General features: G+C 39.9%; 1 protein-coding gene across 2 annotated transcripts in view; it reads right to left on the bottom strand.

The window, feature by feature from the left end:
• PRKCB (protein kinase C beta) overlaps positions 1–17,723 on the bottom strand; it is a 623,945-nt gene that overhangs the window by 143,713 nt on the left and 462,509 nt on the right. For both annotated transcript variants that reach the window (XM_027859746.1, XM_027859745.1), the window contains exons 11-12: positions 9,383–9,474; positions 1,263–1,325 (exon numbers count right to left, since the gene is read on the bottom strand). In XM_027859746.1, coding sequence (XP_027715547.1) covers positions 1,263–1,325; positions 9,383–9,474 — 155 coding nt within the window. The remainder of the gene's footprint in view (positions 1–1,262; positions 1,326–9,382; positions 9,475–17,723) is intronic.

Raw genomic sequence — 17,723 nt, 5'->3', positions numbered from 1 at the left:
TTAATGGTGTCCAACATACCCTGTGAATATGTGGCTCCACAGTGAACTTTGCAGCCAGTGTGGCATGAAGAGAATGATACAGATGGGTCTTTGTGATGAAAGAACAACTTTAGTTTCTGTGATCTTCTTAGCTAGACATCTACACAATCCAGATAAGCCATGTAACAAATCAAAGGGATAGGATCAAGTTTTATCTCCCTTTTCATCCAGACCTAAGGCTTAAGTTTATCCTAAAATGTCAACTGGGGGAGTGGTGGGAGGTCAAAAGCATTTATATAGCACCTACTATATGCCAGGCACTGTGTTAAGGACTTTAAAAGTATTATCTCATTTCAATAGACATTTGTTGAGCACCTACTGAATTTTTTGTTCCAGCTACTGGGGATACAATGACAGTTCCTGCCTTCAGGGAGCTTAAACTCTAAGGAAGAAGGGTGATGATGGAAACATGTAGACAAACTAAATCATAAAGGAAAATGTGATAAGGGCAATGAAGAAGTCTGGGCAATGCATGACGGGAAATGAGAGAAGAGAGTTATCACATTCAATTGGGAGGCCAGGGGCATCTTCATGAGGAGGATGGCACCTATGTTAGGCTCTGAAGGATGGAAGGGAGTATGACAGACAGAGACATAGTAGTGTCCATTCCAGCAACAGGAGTTAATGTAAACTAAGTTACAAAGAGAGCAGAGGGTAGGATGAGAATTGGGAAAAGAGACAAATCCAGTCTGGCTGAACTATAGAATATGTGAAAGGGATATTGGGAGTTTATATTTTACTTGGCAGTCAGTAAGGGAACCATGGAAGGCTTTTAAGTAGGGAATTTCGGGATTCAAAACATTTATTTCTAAATTAATAGTTAGGATATGATAAAGCTGTCACACCCAAATGACAGCTAAACTGTTTTTCTTCCTGTAGAAACATACCATTTATGGGTAGGAGAAATCAACGTTCCATTTGTGAGGTCCGAGCTCTATAACACAGAGCAAAGGATGAAATACATTCTCACTTAGCCCTGCCCCTTTCCACAGTAAAGAGCCACCAGGTGCATTTAATGTCCATGTCACCAGTTTCCCAGGGCTAGATAGAGCCCCAGTGTGGTCCCAACTTGAATCAACTACAATTCAAGGGGTCCCTAGGATTTCTGCTTGTCCAAAATTCCAATTTGGAGGTAGTTTTTTTGGGGGGGGGAATGAACGAGGCACAGGAAAGAAAGGAGGAGAGGAAGAAGGGAGGAGGGAAGGAATAAAGTGCTCACCCACCGATAAATGATGCCTTTGCTTTGTAAGAAGAAAAGACCGATAGCAATTTCTGCGGCATAGAATCTGAAATACAAAAAGAAATCAACAGAATAGGCCCGTTAAAGCAAATATGTTAAAGTTGAATGCTTTCTAAATCTCATTACACAAAATTCAATTAACTGGATACAAGGTACTAAAATCCCGCCAGCCACACAGCATGCAAACATGTATTTATACAGGTAACTTTTAATAGCACTAACAGCACCGAATAATAAGCAAAGTAATGGCTGCCAACTACAGTGTGAGAACATATCTGTTCCTTTTAAAACATATGGCTTTGAGGGACCAGCTGGCTGAAAGAACCGGTTTGAGAATCAGATCTCCCAGGCAGAGGTCTGATTCCAAACTGTGTCACCAGGGACACCAGCAGTCCTGAGAAACCTATGTGACATCCACCACAAAGCTCGGTCTGTTATCTAGCAGATAGAGGCCAACGGCTCATCTGGGAGAATGTGGATCAGAGAAACCACATAAAGGAAGAATCGGCATAAGAGGGTTTCTGTGACTAGCACTGATGTTGGGATAATGGAACACTTATTGACTACTGTAGCACCAGAAGGTTCCGGTGAGTAACTATGGTTTCTGAGAGAGAGAAAGAAATGATTAAAGGCCCTAAATGTGCTTACTTTCTTTTTGCTTATCTTGCAAGGAAAAAAAAAAGAGTAAGGCTCTCACTTAGTGATAAATAATGCTTCTGCTTTGTAAGAAGGATGGACTAGTGACAATTTCTGCATGGTGTATACATTCTTCACACAGAAGTACGTATGATCCAGGTTTCTATCTTCTCCCATTTTCGCTTCTTGCTCCGATCTGTTACTTACTCATAAAACACAAGACTAACACTAATTCAGAATTTTCCTTTCTCATATTGTCATTGTTGGGAAAGTAAAGAAAAAGGTCTAACGAGGTCAGTACCAGTTGTTAGACCCGAGATGTAGGGCATGGCAAAACAAAGCAGAAATGGTGTTAGCCTAATCACCTCCCCTCCCCCAATCCCATACATACCACCAGGTTCCAAGCTGATCAGGAATGGTGACCCTCATTCTCATCGAATACCACTTATGTGGGTCTAAACTAGTTCCTAATCTTTTCTACTCAACCAATGTTATAGACTCCTATATCATAGTAATTGAATATATTGTGTTGGAGCTAAATAAAAATGGAGGCATCTAGGCAGTGGAGTGGATAGTGTGCAGGGCTTGGAGTCAGGAACACCTGAATTCAAATTTGACATCAGACACTTACTAGCTGTGTGATACTGGGCAAATCACTGGCCCTCTGTTTGCCTCAGTTTCCCCATCTGTAAAACGGGGATAATAATACCATCTTTCTCCCAGAGTTGCTGCGAGGGTAAAATTAGATACCATTTGTAAAATGCTTTGCAAACTTTTTAAAGCACTATACAAATGCCAGCGATTATTAAAGTAGAAATGAAAGTGCTTGGTAAACATATGGTTTTGTAGACATTTAGCAATAAGTTATTTCCACTTCCTTCTCCCCCTCCCTCACCACCACTACCACCAAGGGTCCTGGGAACCATTGGTTGGGAACTGCTACTCTCAACTGTCTTTTTTGTTTTGTTTTTGTTTTTTTTTTCTATCCATCTCCACTTCATCTGACCCACAATTTGCTTTTGTGTGGATAAAACATCCAGTTATTGAGCTGTGTCTGCCCAGTCCTGGGTTTAATTGTTTTCTGAGGTTATATTGAGCCCATTTTCACTGGACTAGATGAAGCCTCTCCAAGAAGGTTATTTCCTCAAAGAGTAGAATACAATTAGGTCCTTTAGATAAAACTGTAGTTACTCATCCATATCTTCTCGAGCTAATCTAGTTAATGAGTGTTCTATAACCCCATACAATCAACATAAGTGACAAAATTTCAGATTCTCAAACTGCGTTCTCTCTCACACTGTCTACTTCCTCTGCACTTTCACAGTCACTGATGACCTGTATAATCTACAAATAGAGCACCCCACCTGTTCTAGGGCAACTTGATGTCATCTAGCCCAATTGCCTGGCTAATAATCCTAGTAAAGAGGCAAAGAACAGAATGCCACCTCCAAAAGACATTGTCACAGAGAAAGGTCAAAATATTGAAAATGTCTTCAGTTAGGGATGTAGGTAGAATACTATAAGCAAGAAGAATGATGAGGACTGAGACTAAGATTTCTACAAATACTACCGTGCTTTTCTAGTAGCTGATCACATAAAAGTTCCAGCTAGGTGGCACAGTGTTAGACTTGGAGACAGGAAGATCTGAGTTCAAATCCCATTTCAGACACTTATTAGCTATGTGACCCTGGGCAAGTCACGTATCCCTTTTCAGCCTTAGTCTTCCCACTGTAAATGAGGATCTTAATAAAATCTTCCCCACAGGGTTGTTATAAGGGTCAAGTGAGAACATTTATGCAAAGCATTTTGCAACACTTAAGGTACTATAAAGGAACTCAGAGGTCATCTAACACCATCCCTACCTGAAATATGAATGCCTTCTACAGTGTCCCAAAATGTAGTCAACTTCTCTTTGCTTGAACTTTCTCAGGGAATGATGAGCTCACGCCCTGCTAAGGCAGCTCATTTAATTTCTGGATCACTCTGATTGCTAGGAGGTTGTTTCTTATATTGAGTTGAAAGCAAATGCTTTGATATTCAGGGCTTTCCATTCTGTACTTTCTTTAAAGCCTGATTCAGCTTTTAAAAATAATTCAATATATTTGAAACTCATGTGAAATGCATAATAAAACACAGATATAATTCATCACATAAAAAATAAATATCATAAAAATAAAAGTTGACACTCACATAACACTTTATAGTGTATAAGGCATTTTGCTCACAAAAAACCAAGTGTAAGCGCAATTTATGTGTTTTGCACATGGCCATATGCTTAGTAAGGGACAAAGGCCAGCCTCAAGCCCAAGCTGTCTAAGCCCAGTAATTCTGATTAAGCCAACTTCCTGGGCTACCTCAGTAGGTCGTGAGTTCATCATTCCTGAAAAGTTTCAAGCAGAGGGAAAGGAAGACAAAGGAATAAAATTTTATTATGCATCTACTATGTGCTGGGCACTGTGCTAAGTGCTTTACAAATATTATCTCATTTGATCCTTACCATAACCCTGTGCTATTAATGACCACTTTACAACTGAGGAAACTGAGGCAGACAGAGGTTAAGTGACTTGCACAGGATCATACAGCTAGTTGAACTCACTTCTTCCCAACTCCAGACCCAGCACTCTATCCACTTTATCACCTAGCTGCCTCTGAGGCAGTTAAACTACATTTTAAGGATATTGTAGAGGGTATTCATGCTTCAGGTCAGAGGGGGGGTCTTAGATGACCTCTGATCTCCTTTCCAACTCTAAGATTCTAAGATTTTATGTACCAGTCATGGGAAAAGCATAGCAGTGTCTGAGAAAATGGCACAGTCCAACCCCTTTCATAGATAGCTATCATTAAAAGCCACAAGAGACAGAGGAAGGATGATACCACTCAGGCCTATCTCTCATTCTGGTGGATTCAGAAAGTGGGGATGAAAGGCTCACATGACCCTACTTAATTCATTTAAGCATCCAGGTGGCATAATGGGTAGAGTGTTGGACTTAGAGGCTGGAAAACTTGACTTCAAATGCTGCCTCAGACACTAGCTGTGTGACTCCAGGCAAGTCACTGGACCTCTGAGACCCAGTTTCTTCATCTATAAAATTGGAATAATAATAGCACCTACCTAACAGAGTTATTTTGAGGATCAAATGAGGAGGGCCAAATGAGGATCACATAATAATAGCTAGTAATTTTTGTTTTTTATATAGCTAGTAATTTTGATTAAATGATCAAATATGTACAGTTTTGCTAACCTTAAAGTACTTGATAAATGCTAGTTATTGATTTAGAGGCAGCATTTTAACTAACAGCAAGGGCTTCAGTCCTCTTCATTTGAAAAAAAGAACAATGCAGGAGCCTTTAGGATATGGAATGAGAAAAGTCTGGGTGCCCTCATCTTCCCTAATGACATTTCACTTATCATGCCCTTGGCAACGTCTCTGCACTAAACAGTCCATATCAGAAAAACCATCTAAGAAAACCGTAGGCCAACTTCCAAACCATAAGTGAATCCAGCACGCCACTCAGGAATAGTGTGCCAGATGTTAAATATTCATCAGAACCCATAGAGTTAAGTCACCACCACTGGACTGCAACAGACTGGAAAAAAAGCCTAATTTGAAATATATGTCAGAGTAGAAAAGCAATACCCACAACTGCTGGTGGGAGTTTATGTTCTCAAGCATGGAGCTCAGACCATGGATAGTCTGCTAAGCTGGTCTAGGAGAATCACAGAATAATAGACTGGTAGACCTAAAAGGGACCTTTGAGATCACTTGCCCCATCTTACAGATGAGGACAACTAAGGCTCAGAGCAGAGAAATGACTTATCCAAGGTTACACAATTAATTTGAAGCTGAGCTAAGACTAGAACTCTAGTCATATGGCTTTGGTATACTCTCCCTGGAAAGAAAATATATTCCAGGAGTAGTAAAACCTCTGGGGTACAATTCAAGAAAAGAAAGAGGCATATATAGTCTTTATCTTCATTACCTCTGTGCTCAAACATGCCCAGAACAAAGCACCTAGAACATGTCTGTTAATCTGGGAATGAGAAAAATATGTAGCCCCAAAAAGTAGCACTTAGAACAATGAGTAGGAGTTGTAAAAAAATTTACCTATGAAGTCAGAAAAAACTTCCTAACAATTTGAACCATCCACAAATAGAGTGGGCTGCTTTAGGAAAGAGTGAGTTCCCTGTCTCTGTGGGTAGTCAAGCAGAGGCTGAATGATGACTTGATGAGAATACTGTAGAAAAGGGTTTTTGTTTAAGACCAGGTTGGATCAGATGGCCTCAGCCGTCTCCTCCAGTTCTTAGATTTTTTATAACACTTTCTTCACAGAATCTTACAGTTGGAAGGAATCCCTGAGGTCATCTATTCCATCCCCTACCCACATAGCATCTGTAGCTCTGGAATTAGGGGAGAGAGCATTTTAACCTCTAAGGAAAATGCCCTTCTTCTCTGATATGGCAAGGGACTCTGCCTGTGATTTCTATTTGGTGTAATTTATGCTGAAATCTGTTATATATTAGTTATTGGAGCTAAATCTTTAGCCTTAGTTGTTAATGGTAATGCAAAAAAATGCAGTTTCTGCTTCTGCTCTGACCCCTGACTTCCTCCTCTCCCATCCCCTACAACATATCCAAGGAGAGAGGCGTTGGCTCTGGAAACAAGAGACAAAAGGGGAATTCAAGGTTGAAGTGGGAGACCAAGAATAGCTAGGGAAAGAGAAATATTATTGAGTAAAGTAGAAGCTTGAAATCAGCTGATGAATTAGCAAGTAGACAATAACAACAACAATAGTGGACATTTATACAGCACTTACTATGTGCTAAACGTTTTACAATTATTATCTTATTTGATCCTCACAACAACCCTGAAAGGCAGGCACTATTATTATCCCCATTTTACAGATGAGAAAACATAGTGGATAGAGTGCCAGGCCTGGCGTCAGGAGAACTCATCTTCTTGAGTTCGAATATTGCCTCTGACATTTGCTAGCTGTGTGACCCTGGGCAAGTCATTTAACCTCAGTTTCCTCATCTGTAAAATAAACTGGAGGAGGAAATGGCAAACTGCTCTAGCATCTTTGCCAAGAAAAACCCAAGTGGGGTCACAAAGAGTCTGACATGACTAAAATGACCGAACAATAAATAGGGGTTAGGTGACTGGCCCATGGTCACACAGTTAGTAAGTGTCTGAGGTCATATATGAACTCAAGTCTTCCTGACACCAGACCCGGTGCTCTATTCATTGTGCCAAGATGCTGTGATAAACAATGACAATGATCAACAGGATAGTTCAGCCATCATATGCTAGGGTACAGGGAAAGTAGAAGCTTGGGAAAGGAAGAAAATACAGGCCTCGGAGATTGAAAGGTAATTTAACCAACCCATGGCCAAAATAAGCCTCTTTCTTACAACATCCCTGACAGGTGGTCATTTATCTACCTTCTCTTCAATGCAGAACTCACTGACACTTGAGGCAGCCCAGCCCATTCCACTTTTGGACAGCTCTTAATTGTTAGGAAATTTTTCCCTTACATCTATCTTCCTGTAACATCTGTCCATTCCTCTAAATTCAGCTCCCTCTAGCCAGGCAGAACAAGGCTAATCCCTCTTTCACATGACATCCCTTCAAATATTTGAAGACAGTGATACAAGTGGAAATGGAGAACGTGGGTTAGAACAAGTCGGATGTAGGAAAATGAACAGAAGCAGACAAGGCTGAAGGCTCTAAGTGGAAAGAAATCTCCTAACCTGGCCACATTTGGTATTTGAATATACAATTCAATACTTAGAGGGATGGATGGTAGGGCAGGGTAAAGCCAGTGTTCTTTGATCACTCCTTGTGAATGGGCTAAGAGTATACTGAAAATAACTAAACAGGAATCAGGAGATAAAGGAGTTAAAAAAATAAAGTATGTTCCTTTAACCCCAAATTCCTAGAAAATAGAGAGTTTGCTAGTCTCTCCTATTGTTTTTAATCCATTCTGCCCATAATCCCTTCCCTGAATCATAGAAGATCAAAGTTAGAGGGGATACGAGAGGATATATTGTACAATTCAGATTCGAGCAGGAATCCCTACTATAAAATCCCTGGAAATTTCACATCAAGCCTTTGCTTCAATACCTCTAGTAAAGGGGAACCCATGATTTCCCGTGGGAACTCATTGTACTCTTGAGGGAGCTAGGTAGCATTATAAATAGAATGCTGGGTTTGGAATCAGGAAAACCTAAATTCCAGCCCTATCTCAGATTCATACTCGCTGTGTTATGCCAAGTCACTTAACTCCTCTGTCTTAGTTTTTTAAACCAATCAATAAACATTTAATAAGTCCCTACTATGTGCCAGGACAGCCAGGTGGCATAGTGGATAGATAGAATTTGGTTCAGGGATCAGGAAGATGTCTTCCTGAGTTCAAATCTAACCTCAGACACTAGCTGTGTGATCCTGGGCAAGTTACTTAACTCTGTTTCCCTCAGTTTCCTCATCTGTAAAATGAGCTGGAGAAGGAAATGACAAACTTAGCCAGTACCTCTGCCCAGAAAACCCCAAATGGGGTCATGAAAAGTTGGACATGATTGAAATGTTTGAAACAACAAAAACAACAACTACTATATGTCAGGCACTGTGCTAAGTTCTAGAGATACAAAGAAAAGGGCAAAAGACAGTCCCTGCACTCAAGGAGATTACAATCTAATGGGGTAGACACAATGCAAACCAAATATACAAAAAACAAGCTACATATAGGATAAGTAGGAAATAATTAAAGAAAGGGAAGGCAATAAGGAGGTTAGATTCAATGTTCTCTAAGGCCCCTTCTGGCTCTAAATATATGATCCTACGAGCTCCATTTTTTCAAGTCTTACTATATCAAACCAAATCTTCCTTTCTGCAGCTTCCACTTTTCTCTCCAATTCTGCCTTCCTCATCTGAGTAGAGCTAGTATAATCTTCTTCCATGTGACAAGCCTTTTAAATATTCAGCTATCATGCTCACACCCATGTCTTGTCTTTTCCAGACTAAACCTCTCTAGTTCCTTCAAATGAATATCTTATGGTCCCTTCACCATCCTGGTCACCTGGAGAAATGCCAAATTGTCACTTGATTTCTTAATATGTAACACCCACAATTAAATGCGGTCTGATCAAGGCAGAAACCAATGGGACTATCATTTGGGACACTAATCCTCTCTTAACAAAGCCTAAGATCAAATAATCATTTTTGGTTGGCATTGTTTATTGCACTAACTAGTGGACTGCATCCCCTAACACCCTTGGGTTTTTTCCCCATACAAGCTATTGTTTAGTAACCCCTCCCCCATTCTATATTTAGGAAGCTCATTCCTTGAACCCAAATGCAATATTTTACATTTATCCTTATAAATTTCATCTTACCAGATTCATCACATCATTATGTCCAGTGCCCACCCTCTTAAATCCAAGAGAGAAGACTGATCATGGTGGAAACTTACACAGCATGAGGCTCCTTAAATCGTCCAACCTGCTGGATCTGGTACATGAGATCTCCACCATTCACATATTCCATCACAAAATACAGGCGATCCTGGCAAAATAATGGAAGAAACAGAAAAATTAGTGCTCTAGGGATCTTTAGCTTTGAGTGAGAAAAAGGGAAACATTCAAACCTTTGTTTTTATTTTTTGTTTTGTTGTTGGTGGTTTAGCAAGGCAATTGGGGTTAAGTGACTTGCTCAGGGTCACATAGCTAGTAAGTGTCAAGTGTCTAAGACCAGATTTTAACTCAGGTCCTCCTAATTCCAGGTGTAGTACTCTATCCATTGTGCCACCCAGCTGCTCCAAACCTCTGTTTTATAGTAACCAAGAAATATTGTGTTCTGGGCAGCTAGGTGGTGCAGTGGATAGAACACTGCACCTGGAATCAGGAAGACTCGTCTTCCTGACTTCAAATCCAGTCTTAGACACTTACTTAGACACTTGGGCATGTCATTTAACCTCAGCTCCTCATTTGTAAAAATGAGCTGGAGAAGGAAATGGGAAACCATTCCAGTATCTTTGCTAAGAAAATCTCAAAATGTAATCATGGAGAGTCAGACACAACTGAAATGACTCAACAACAACAATAACACCATGGGTGTCTATGGCCTAGCATATTAAATAAAAATGATAGAAAAGATGTCCTATCAAAGGTAGAATGTAGGATGAGTGTTTAAAATAGCTAAAGATTCCAAGAAGCAGAGTAAAGAAAGGGTGCGTTCTAGGCTTGGTAGCCAGGCTATACAAAGGCAGGGAGGTAGGAGATGTTATACTGAATTTGGACAACAGCTAGTGGTTTAATATGGATAGATAATGGCATGAGTAAAGAGGTTCAATGGAAAATACTGTTGGAAGGGTAGGGTAGGCTGGCTCCATATTCTTAAAGGTTTGAAGTACCAAGCTGAGGAGTTTATATTTTACTGTAGAGACAGTGGCAGCTACTGAAACTTTTTGAGCAGATACATAGTCTCTTTATAAATATTATTTTAAGAGGACTGTGGAAGATAGGTTGGAGAGGAGAGAGACTGTCTATAGAGAAGCTAATTAGACTATTATAATAGTTCACGTGAGAAGCAATGAGCATCGATACTAGGTCAGTCACCATGAAAGGGGAGAGAAGGAGACAGATGCAGAGGATGTCTTATCTAGTCCTAAATTCACCTATAGTTCCTTAACTATGCCCCCTAAATTTGCAGCACCTCCCAGAACTTACTTCTTGTTCCTGATTCTAGGATTTTGTCCAGTTGTATTTCTCAAATGGGAAATGCTACAAGGAGAGTACACTTTTGTGTTTTCTAGTCCTGAAAAAGCCTATTTGGGAAGTAGCCAGGGCATAGCAGGAAGAAGCTTATCCAGAAAGAAAAGGCACATTGGACAGTTCAATGTCTTTTTGGCAACACAATTTTCAAAACTGGAAAAAAGTATAACTGAGGAAACTAATGAGCCCAATTTAAAGGGCCAGTGGCAATAACAACTTACATTCAGGAAGGGTTTTGAATTCCTGGAGAACTTTCCACACAGCCAATATAAGAGCAAGTATTACAATGACCATTTTATAGATGAGAAAATGGAGGTTCAAAAGAGAAGCAACTTGCCTATGGTACAGTATCATGGCTACTAAATTTTGGAGTCAAGACTTGAACCCAAGACTCCCCATCAAACATTCTTTCCATATTATGCTATCTCTCAGGCCTGATGAACCAAGGTGAGCTTAAGGAAATCTTGTCACTAGGGACCCAAGGCTATATTTGGGCAGTAGAGTCTGACTTTCCCGCTCCAAAGGAGGGACATTTAAAGAAAAATGAACTGAAACCACCTAAATGGAATTAGCATCTGTCCAGCCTCAAAACCTTGGATGAAATCCAAAGTCTTCCACTCCAAAAACTTGGGTTTCCTTAATGAATTTTTCTCAGGTCATTAGCCATGATAATATAGTGCTCATTAGAGGCTCTTACTAATGCATACCCACTCCTTTGTGCCTCCTTTAATGGACGACTCATGCTGTCTGGGTCAGTTAATGCATGGCCATCCTGGACCTGTAGAAGGTCCCATGTGAATGTATGTTCAGATTTATCTGGGAGTTGGGAAGATTTGCAGAGGCTTATGAATTTGAGTTCTATTCTGTAATAGATTCAGTTCATATCCCTATTACTATTCAGAGCACCACCAGCCCCCTAGGCTCAGAAACTTGGATTCATCTTTGACTGGTCCCTCTCTCTCACCCAGCTATAAGTTACCAAGTACTGTTGATTTTACCAATGCAGTATCTCATACAATGACCCTTCCTTTCTACTCTATTATTACCACCTTTATTCAGACCTTCATTAGATCATTCTTGGGCTGGTTCAATAGTCTCCTCATTTCCACTCTTTTCTGTCCCCTGTTCACCCTGCACCCAGATCAATTTTCCAAAAGTATAACTTTTATTATTCCATTCTCTTGTTAAAAGACTCCTATTGTCTACTGTCCATAGTTATACCTTCTTAGTCTGGCATTCAAAATTCTTCATCATTTTCCCCAAATTCTATTTCTGATCTTACCTCTTACTACTCCTCTACCCTAGATTCCAGTGAAAACAGACTGCCACACTGTTCTCTGAACATAACCTCATACTTTCCCACATTTATGCTCTGTTATTTCTTTCTGGATTACCTACAGACCCATCCACCCTTTTCTTCATCAGTAATACATAATTTCAGCTATGTCTAGCTAATGACATGGATAGGCTTGTCCTCAGACTATAGATACACCATCTATTATCTCTAAATATTGTGCTTTGGACATTGTAAATGCTTCATCATTCCATCTATTCATCTATCCACCCATTCATTTTAAATGTCACTTCCTCTAGGAATCTTTCCCTTAGTTCTACCTTCATCCACAATAAATAATGTTTTAATAAAAAATCAACTCATATTTGTTACCAACAATATGCAAAAAGCTTTGCAAAGGGGAAGAGATACATTTTTTTTTAAAAATTCCCTTCCCTCAAGGAGCTTACATTCTATGGGGGAAATAATAACAACACAATATACACATACACAAAGAATCTATGATTCTATCACTTTTGGGAGCTCCTGGTGTAGATTTCCTTCCACCAAAGTAATAAATCAATATCAGTCTATGATTTTAATAGAGAAATCCTACAGATGGAGAGAGGGAGGGAGGAAGGGAGAGGGACAGAAGGGAGAGAGGAGAGGGGAGAGGAGAAAGGGCAGAGGGGAGAAAGAGAGAGAGAGGGAGCGAGCACTCAGGGAAAGCTTCATGGGGTATTTGGAATCTGAGTTGAGCATTGAAAAGCAGAAATGGAGAGAGATACACATTATGGGGGTGGATCACAGAACACAGATCTATAGCTAGAAGGGCCCTTAGAGGAAATCTATTCCAATCATTTCATTTTACATATGAGGAAACTGAGGGCTGAGGAAAGTTAAGTGACTTCCCCAAGGTCACACAGGTAGTAAGCATGAGAGGCCAGGTTGAACCCAGGTCATATGGTTCCATAGCTCAGGCTCTTTCTACCATGTTGTACTTTTACTGGTTCTGGCTTGGGCAAATCCAGAAGTAGAAGATAGAATGTTGAGTCTGGGGAACAACTAGGACTTGAGTTTGTTTGGAACATAGAGTGCTGGAAGGGAAATAATGGGAAAGAAGACAGGACAGTTGGGTAGGCACCAAATTGTAGATCACCTTAAAGGCAAGGCATTGGCTTTTATCCTAGGGGCAGGAGGGAGCCACTGACAGCTTTTGAGTAGAATATTGAGTAGGGCACACCTATGCTTTAACAAAATTATTTTGGCCACTGTGTAGATGATGAATTGGAGAGGGGAAAAAACTAGAGCCAAAGAAACCAATTAAGAGGTTATTATAATAGTCCAGGCAAAAAAAATAAAGGTGAACTTAAATTAGAGTGATGGCCATGTGAGTGGAGAGAAAAGTACATATGGAAGAAATGTTGTGTAAATAGAATTGACAAGATTTGACAACTAATTACATGGGTGGGGGTGGGGATAAAGGAAGAGTCAAGAATGGCTCTGAAGATAAGACCTTGCATGTCTGGGTCTTATATAGAGGTGCAGCCTCTATATATAGAGGCTGCACCTCTACATAAATAGGAAATTTTGGAGGAAGTGATTTTTTTTTTGGTGGGCAGGGTGGAGATAATAAATTAGGCTTTGGGGCATCTTGAGTTTGAGATGTCAATGGGGCACTTAGACAGAAGTATCATTCAGGAAATTAGAGCTAAGGGACTGAGGTTCAGGGGGAGAAAAAGGTAGGGCTGAATAGATATAACTTATTGTCATCTGTACAAAGATGATATTTGAACTCAAAGTAGTAATGATGTTACCAAGGGAAAAAAGGGCAGAGAAAAATGAGAGCTGGACCCAGCAAGAAGCCTCAGGAGACATCTGTGATGAGGGGTTCAATGGATTGTTGTCATTGTTGTTCATCCTTCATTTTCAAAGAGGACCAATGACATCATGGGGTGATGGTTTGACTTGTGTGTGAAATGGATTTAAGTGAGGCAGAGTTACTCGAAGTCATCAGCCTCACTCTCTCTTCCAGAATCATCGAAGTCCTGTGGCAAGACAAAAGTCAAGATGACTGGCGATGGTCCGGGACACAGTGGATGACCTTGGCATCCTTGAAATCTGACCAAGCTCAAAGCACTCCACAGCATCTGCTTCAGCCACCTCTATGACCTTTGGAACAAACTGCTTTCATCTGCCTATTCCCCTGGGGGGGAATGTCTTCACATGCTTGGGGTACACATCCCCTAACTCACTAATGGGTTTGAGGCCCTTCAGTCACTCTGCACCTGGTTTAGCCCCTGCTGCTGAAATGGTTTTACTAGGGTGTGGCCATTGCACCTGCTACTGCTTCTTGGAGGCACAGGAGTTAGTTTAATGGATAATAACTCAGCAAAGAAGACTGGAGAGTAATGACAGGTAGGAAAGAAAATGTAGAAGTAGGAGTCAAGGGAGCAGAAAAATATCTGAGAAGAGATTATATTTCAAAAGCTGAAGGGTTCAAGGAGGATGGGAATGGAGAGGAGGCCATCATCAGATCTAGCTGTTAAGTCATCACTGCAAAGGAAAGCAGTTTTAGTAGAGTGGTAGAGGGAGAAGCCAGATTGCAATGGGATGAAAATTGAGGTGGGTGAAATGAGTGGGCAGTGAAGATGTAGAGGCAGAGTACTAATGTTCCCCCCACCCTGGGAGACTATAAAGGTATAAGATCATAGCTCGGACCTCAGGTAGTATTTTGTTTGAACATCTCTTACCTACTTATAGATTATCTTGAGTTATTTTTATCTCTTTGTGAGGTATCCCTCTACTTCAATGTAAGCTCCAAGAGGGCAAGTAAATCAGTTTTTTTTCTAAAATCTGCATATTTCCCAGCATCCACCACAGTGCTCTATACACAGTAGCTGCTTAATAAATGTTTCTTGAACATTAACTCATTCAAATGTCCATTCTATTCAATAAACCAGATGTTTATTAAGTGCTTATTATGGGAAGGGTACTGTGATTTGGGCTATGAATACAAAAATAGATATATCACAGACCTAGCTCTCAAATAGTTTATAGTCTAATAGAGCAATGACATTTCCTTAAATAACCAAGATAAAAGTGTGAGATGAGGGAAAAGTAGAAGCCCAGGCAGAGTCATGAAAAATTTAGGGAAAGAAATCACTTTCACCTTTGCGGTCTGCCTTGGAATGAGATTAACCTTTCTAGAAGAGGTAACACTCAAGTCAGGCCTTGAAGGGAGGGAGGGACTTTAGCAGATGGAGGTGGAGGCTGAAAGAACTCTATTCCAAGCATAAATAAAAGCATCAAGATAGAAAAGAGTAGGATGAGAACTGGGGGATAGAAAGTAGTCTTGTTTGGCTAGGACATAGAATATGTGAAGAGGAGTACATGAGATAAAGGAGGAAAGGTGGGCTGGAGTTCGATTTTGGAGGCCTTGAATGCCAGGAAGGAATAGGAGGGAATATTTTATTCATTAGGCAATGGAAAGTCAAGGAAAGTTTTGAGGTGAATCCAGTAATGTGGCAGACACGTGCATTACTCAAAGGTTCTTAATTTGGGGCACATATAATCCCAGGGGGTATGGAGGATATTATTTATTTGAGAATAATGGAGAATATATGAGAATAATATTTATTTGAATATGTTCTGATAGACATTTAGTAAATTTATCATGCTAAAAAGGCTGTGAACTGAATAGTTTTCTTTATGAAAAATTCATCTTTGTTTCTTACATGCATATGCATAGTAGAATTTATTTCCTTTAATATTAAATAGGAAGTAGAGGAAGGTTTACTAAAAGCCAAGGGGTATCAGAACAGAAAAAGGGTGGAACATCTGCCATAATCTGTAACCACCAAAATCAATGGCCAAGAACACGAGTATCAAACTGGCATGGGACCAAGAAGGATTTGGGATGATGAGGGAACTCAAAATCATGTGATGTAAGTCAACTGAAGGAACTAGGAATATTTATCCTAGTGAAGACTCGGGGTGGGGGAACATCCTAATAATAACAAAACATGTTACCCATATTATTCTATTTGAGATAATAATGATGACCCTGTGAAAGTAGGTACTAGAGACATTAATTAGGCCTGTTTTGCAGGTAACTTTTCTGATCCTCATTTTCCTTCAGTGACTTGCTCAGGGGCCTAAAGCATCAGAGAAGGGATTTGAAACTCTGGGTCCTCCAAACTCTAAGTCCAAAATTCTTTGTACTATGAGTTACCTCTCACACTATTCTTTTAATGACAGTAAAATTTTTACTTAAAGTTGAAAAGTGAAGTTAACATACCAGGTGATAGAACTGGGGTTCCAAAGAGATTTCAATATGTTGTAACAATGGCTTGAAATTAATCAGCTTAACAATAATAATAATAATAATAATAATAATAATAATAATAATAGACATTGTTATAGTATTTTAATATTCACAAAGTGATTTTTACATAATCTCATTTGATACTTACGTGAAAGAGGCAGCATGGTAATTATTATCCCCATTTTACAAATGGAGAAAATGAGACTAGAGAAATTAATTGACTTGCCCACTGTCACACAGCTAGTAAGTGTTAGAGGTAGGATTTGGACCCAAGTGTTCTCTGATGCTAAGTCCAACACTCTCTACCTTATACCATGTTGCCACATTATAGGTCTTGAAATTAGCATAAGAGGAAAAAAATCAATTACACATGTAAAGTGTAGTGGAAGTATAGCTAGAAAACAGTTCTTGTGAAAGGGATCAAGGGGTTTTAGTGAGTTACAAGCTCAATATAAGCCTCAAATATGATGTAGCTGCTAAAGACCTAATGCAATTGTACATGGCATTAACAAAAGTGTAAAACCCTGTACAAGGAAAGTTATAATCCTATTATAAACAGCCTTGATCAGGACACTTTTGGAGTTTGGTATTTACTTTTGGTGAGGCACACAGAAGATGGTGACCAGGATGATGAGATGAATAAGAATCTCAATATACAGAAATCACTTGAAGGTACCAAAGCATTTGGCTTGGAGAAGAGTAGACTTCGGTGGGTCAGGTAGGGGATAAAGTACTGGGCCTAAAGTGAGGAAGATTAATCTTTGTGAGTTCAAATCCAGCCCGACACTTACTAGCTGTGTGACCCTAGGCAAGTCACTTAACTCTGTTTGCCTCAGTTTCCTCATTTGTAAAATGAGCTGGAGAAGGAAATGGCAAACCACTCCAGTATCTTTGCCAAGAAAACCCCAAATGGGGTCATGAAGAGTTGGACATGACTGAAATGACTCAACAAGACTTTGAGGGAACATGATGACAATTTTAAAATATTTGAATGGTAGAAAGGTGATTCAATTTGTGCTGCCTAACCCTAGAGAAGAGAACTAGGAGCAATGCAGGGCAAGTTATAGAAGAACTGTCTAACAGTTAATGCTATAAAAATGGAATGGCCAGCTTTGGTAGGAAGGGAGTTCCCCATCACTGGAGATATTTATGTAGTAGCTGGAAGAAAACTGGTGGGTCTGTTTTACATAGAGGATTCATGATTTGGACTAGAGGATCACTGAAGTCTTGTCCAACTTTAAGATTCTGATTGGCTGACGATGACATTTTTGCAACTATATTCTCTCTCTTATGATTTCATCTTTTCTAACCCCAATACAATCTGACATCTACCTCCTTTGACTTTAGGTTCATGTGGAACTGTAGAAATAGTTTCCAGTATTGCCCTGACTCCTGAAGCCTGGGCAGCTCAGACCCCATAGGGCAGCCTGGTAGGAAGAGC

This window comes from Vombatus ursinus, unplaced genomic scaffold (genome assembly GCF_900497805.2).
Source record: "Vombatus ursinus unplaced genomic scaffold, bare-nosed wombat genome assembly UNPS02014171.1, whole genome shotgun sequence".
Classification (NCBI taxonomy): domain Eukaryota; kingdom Metazoa; phylum Chordata; class Mammalia; order Diprotodontia; family Vombatidae; genus Vombatus; species Vombatus ursinus.
This window is presented reverse-complemented; position numbering and strand designations above follow the sequence as displayed.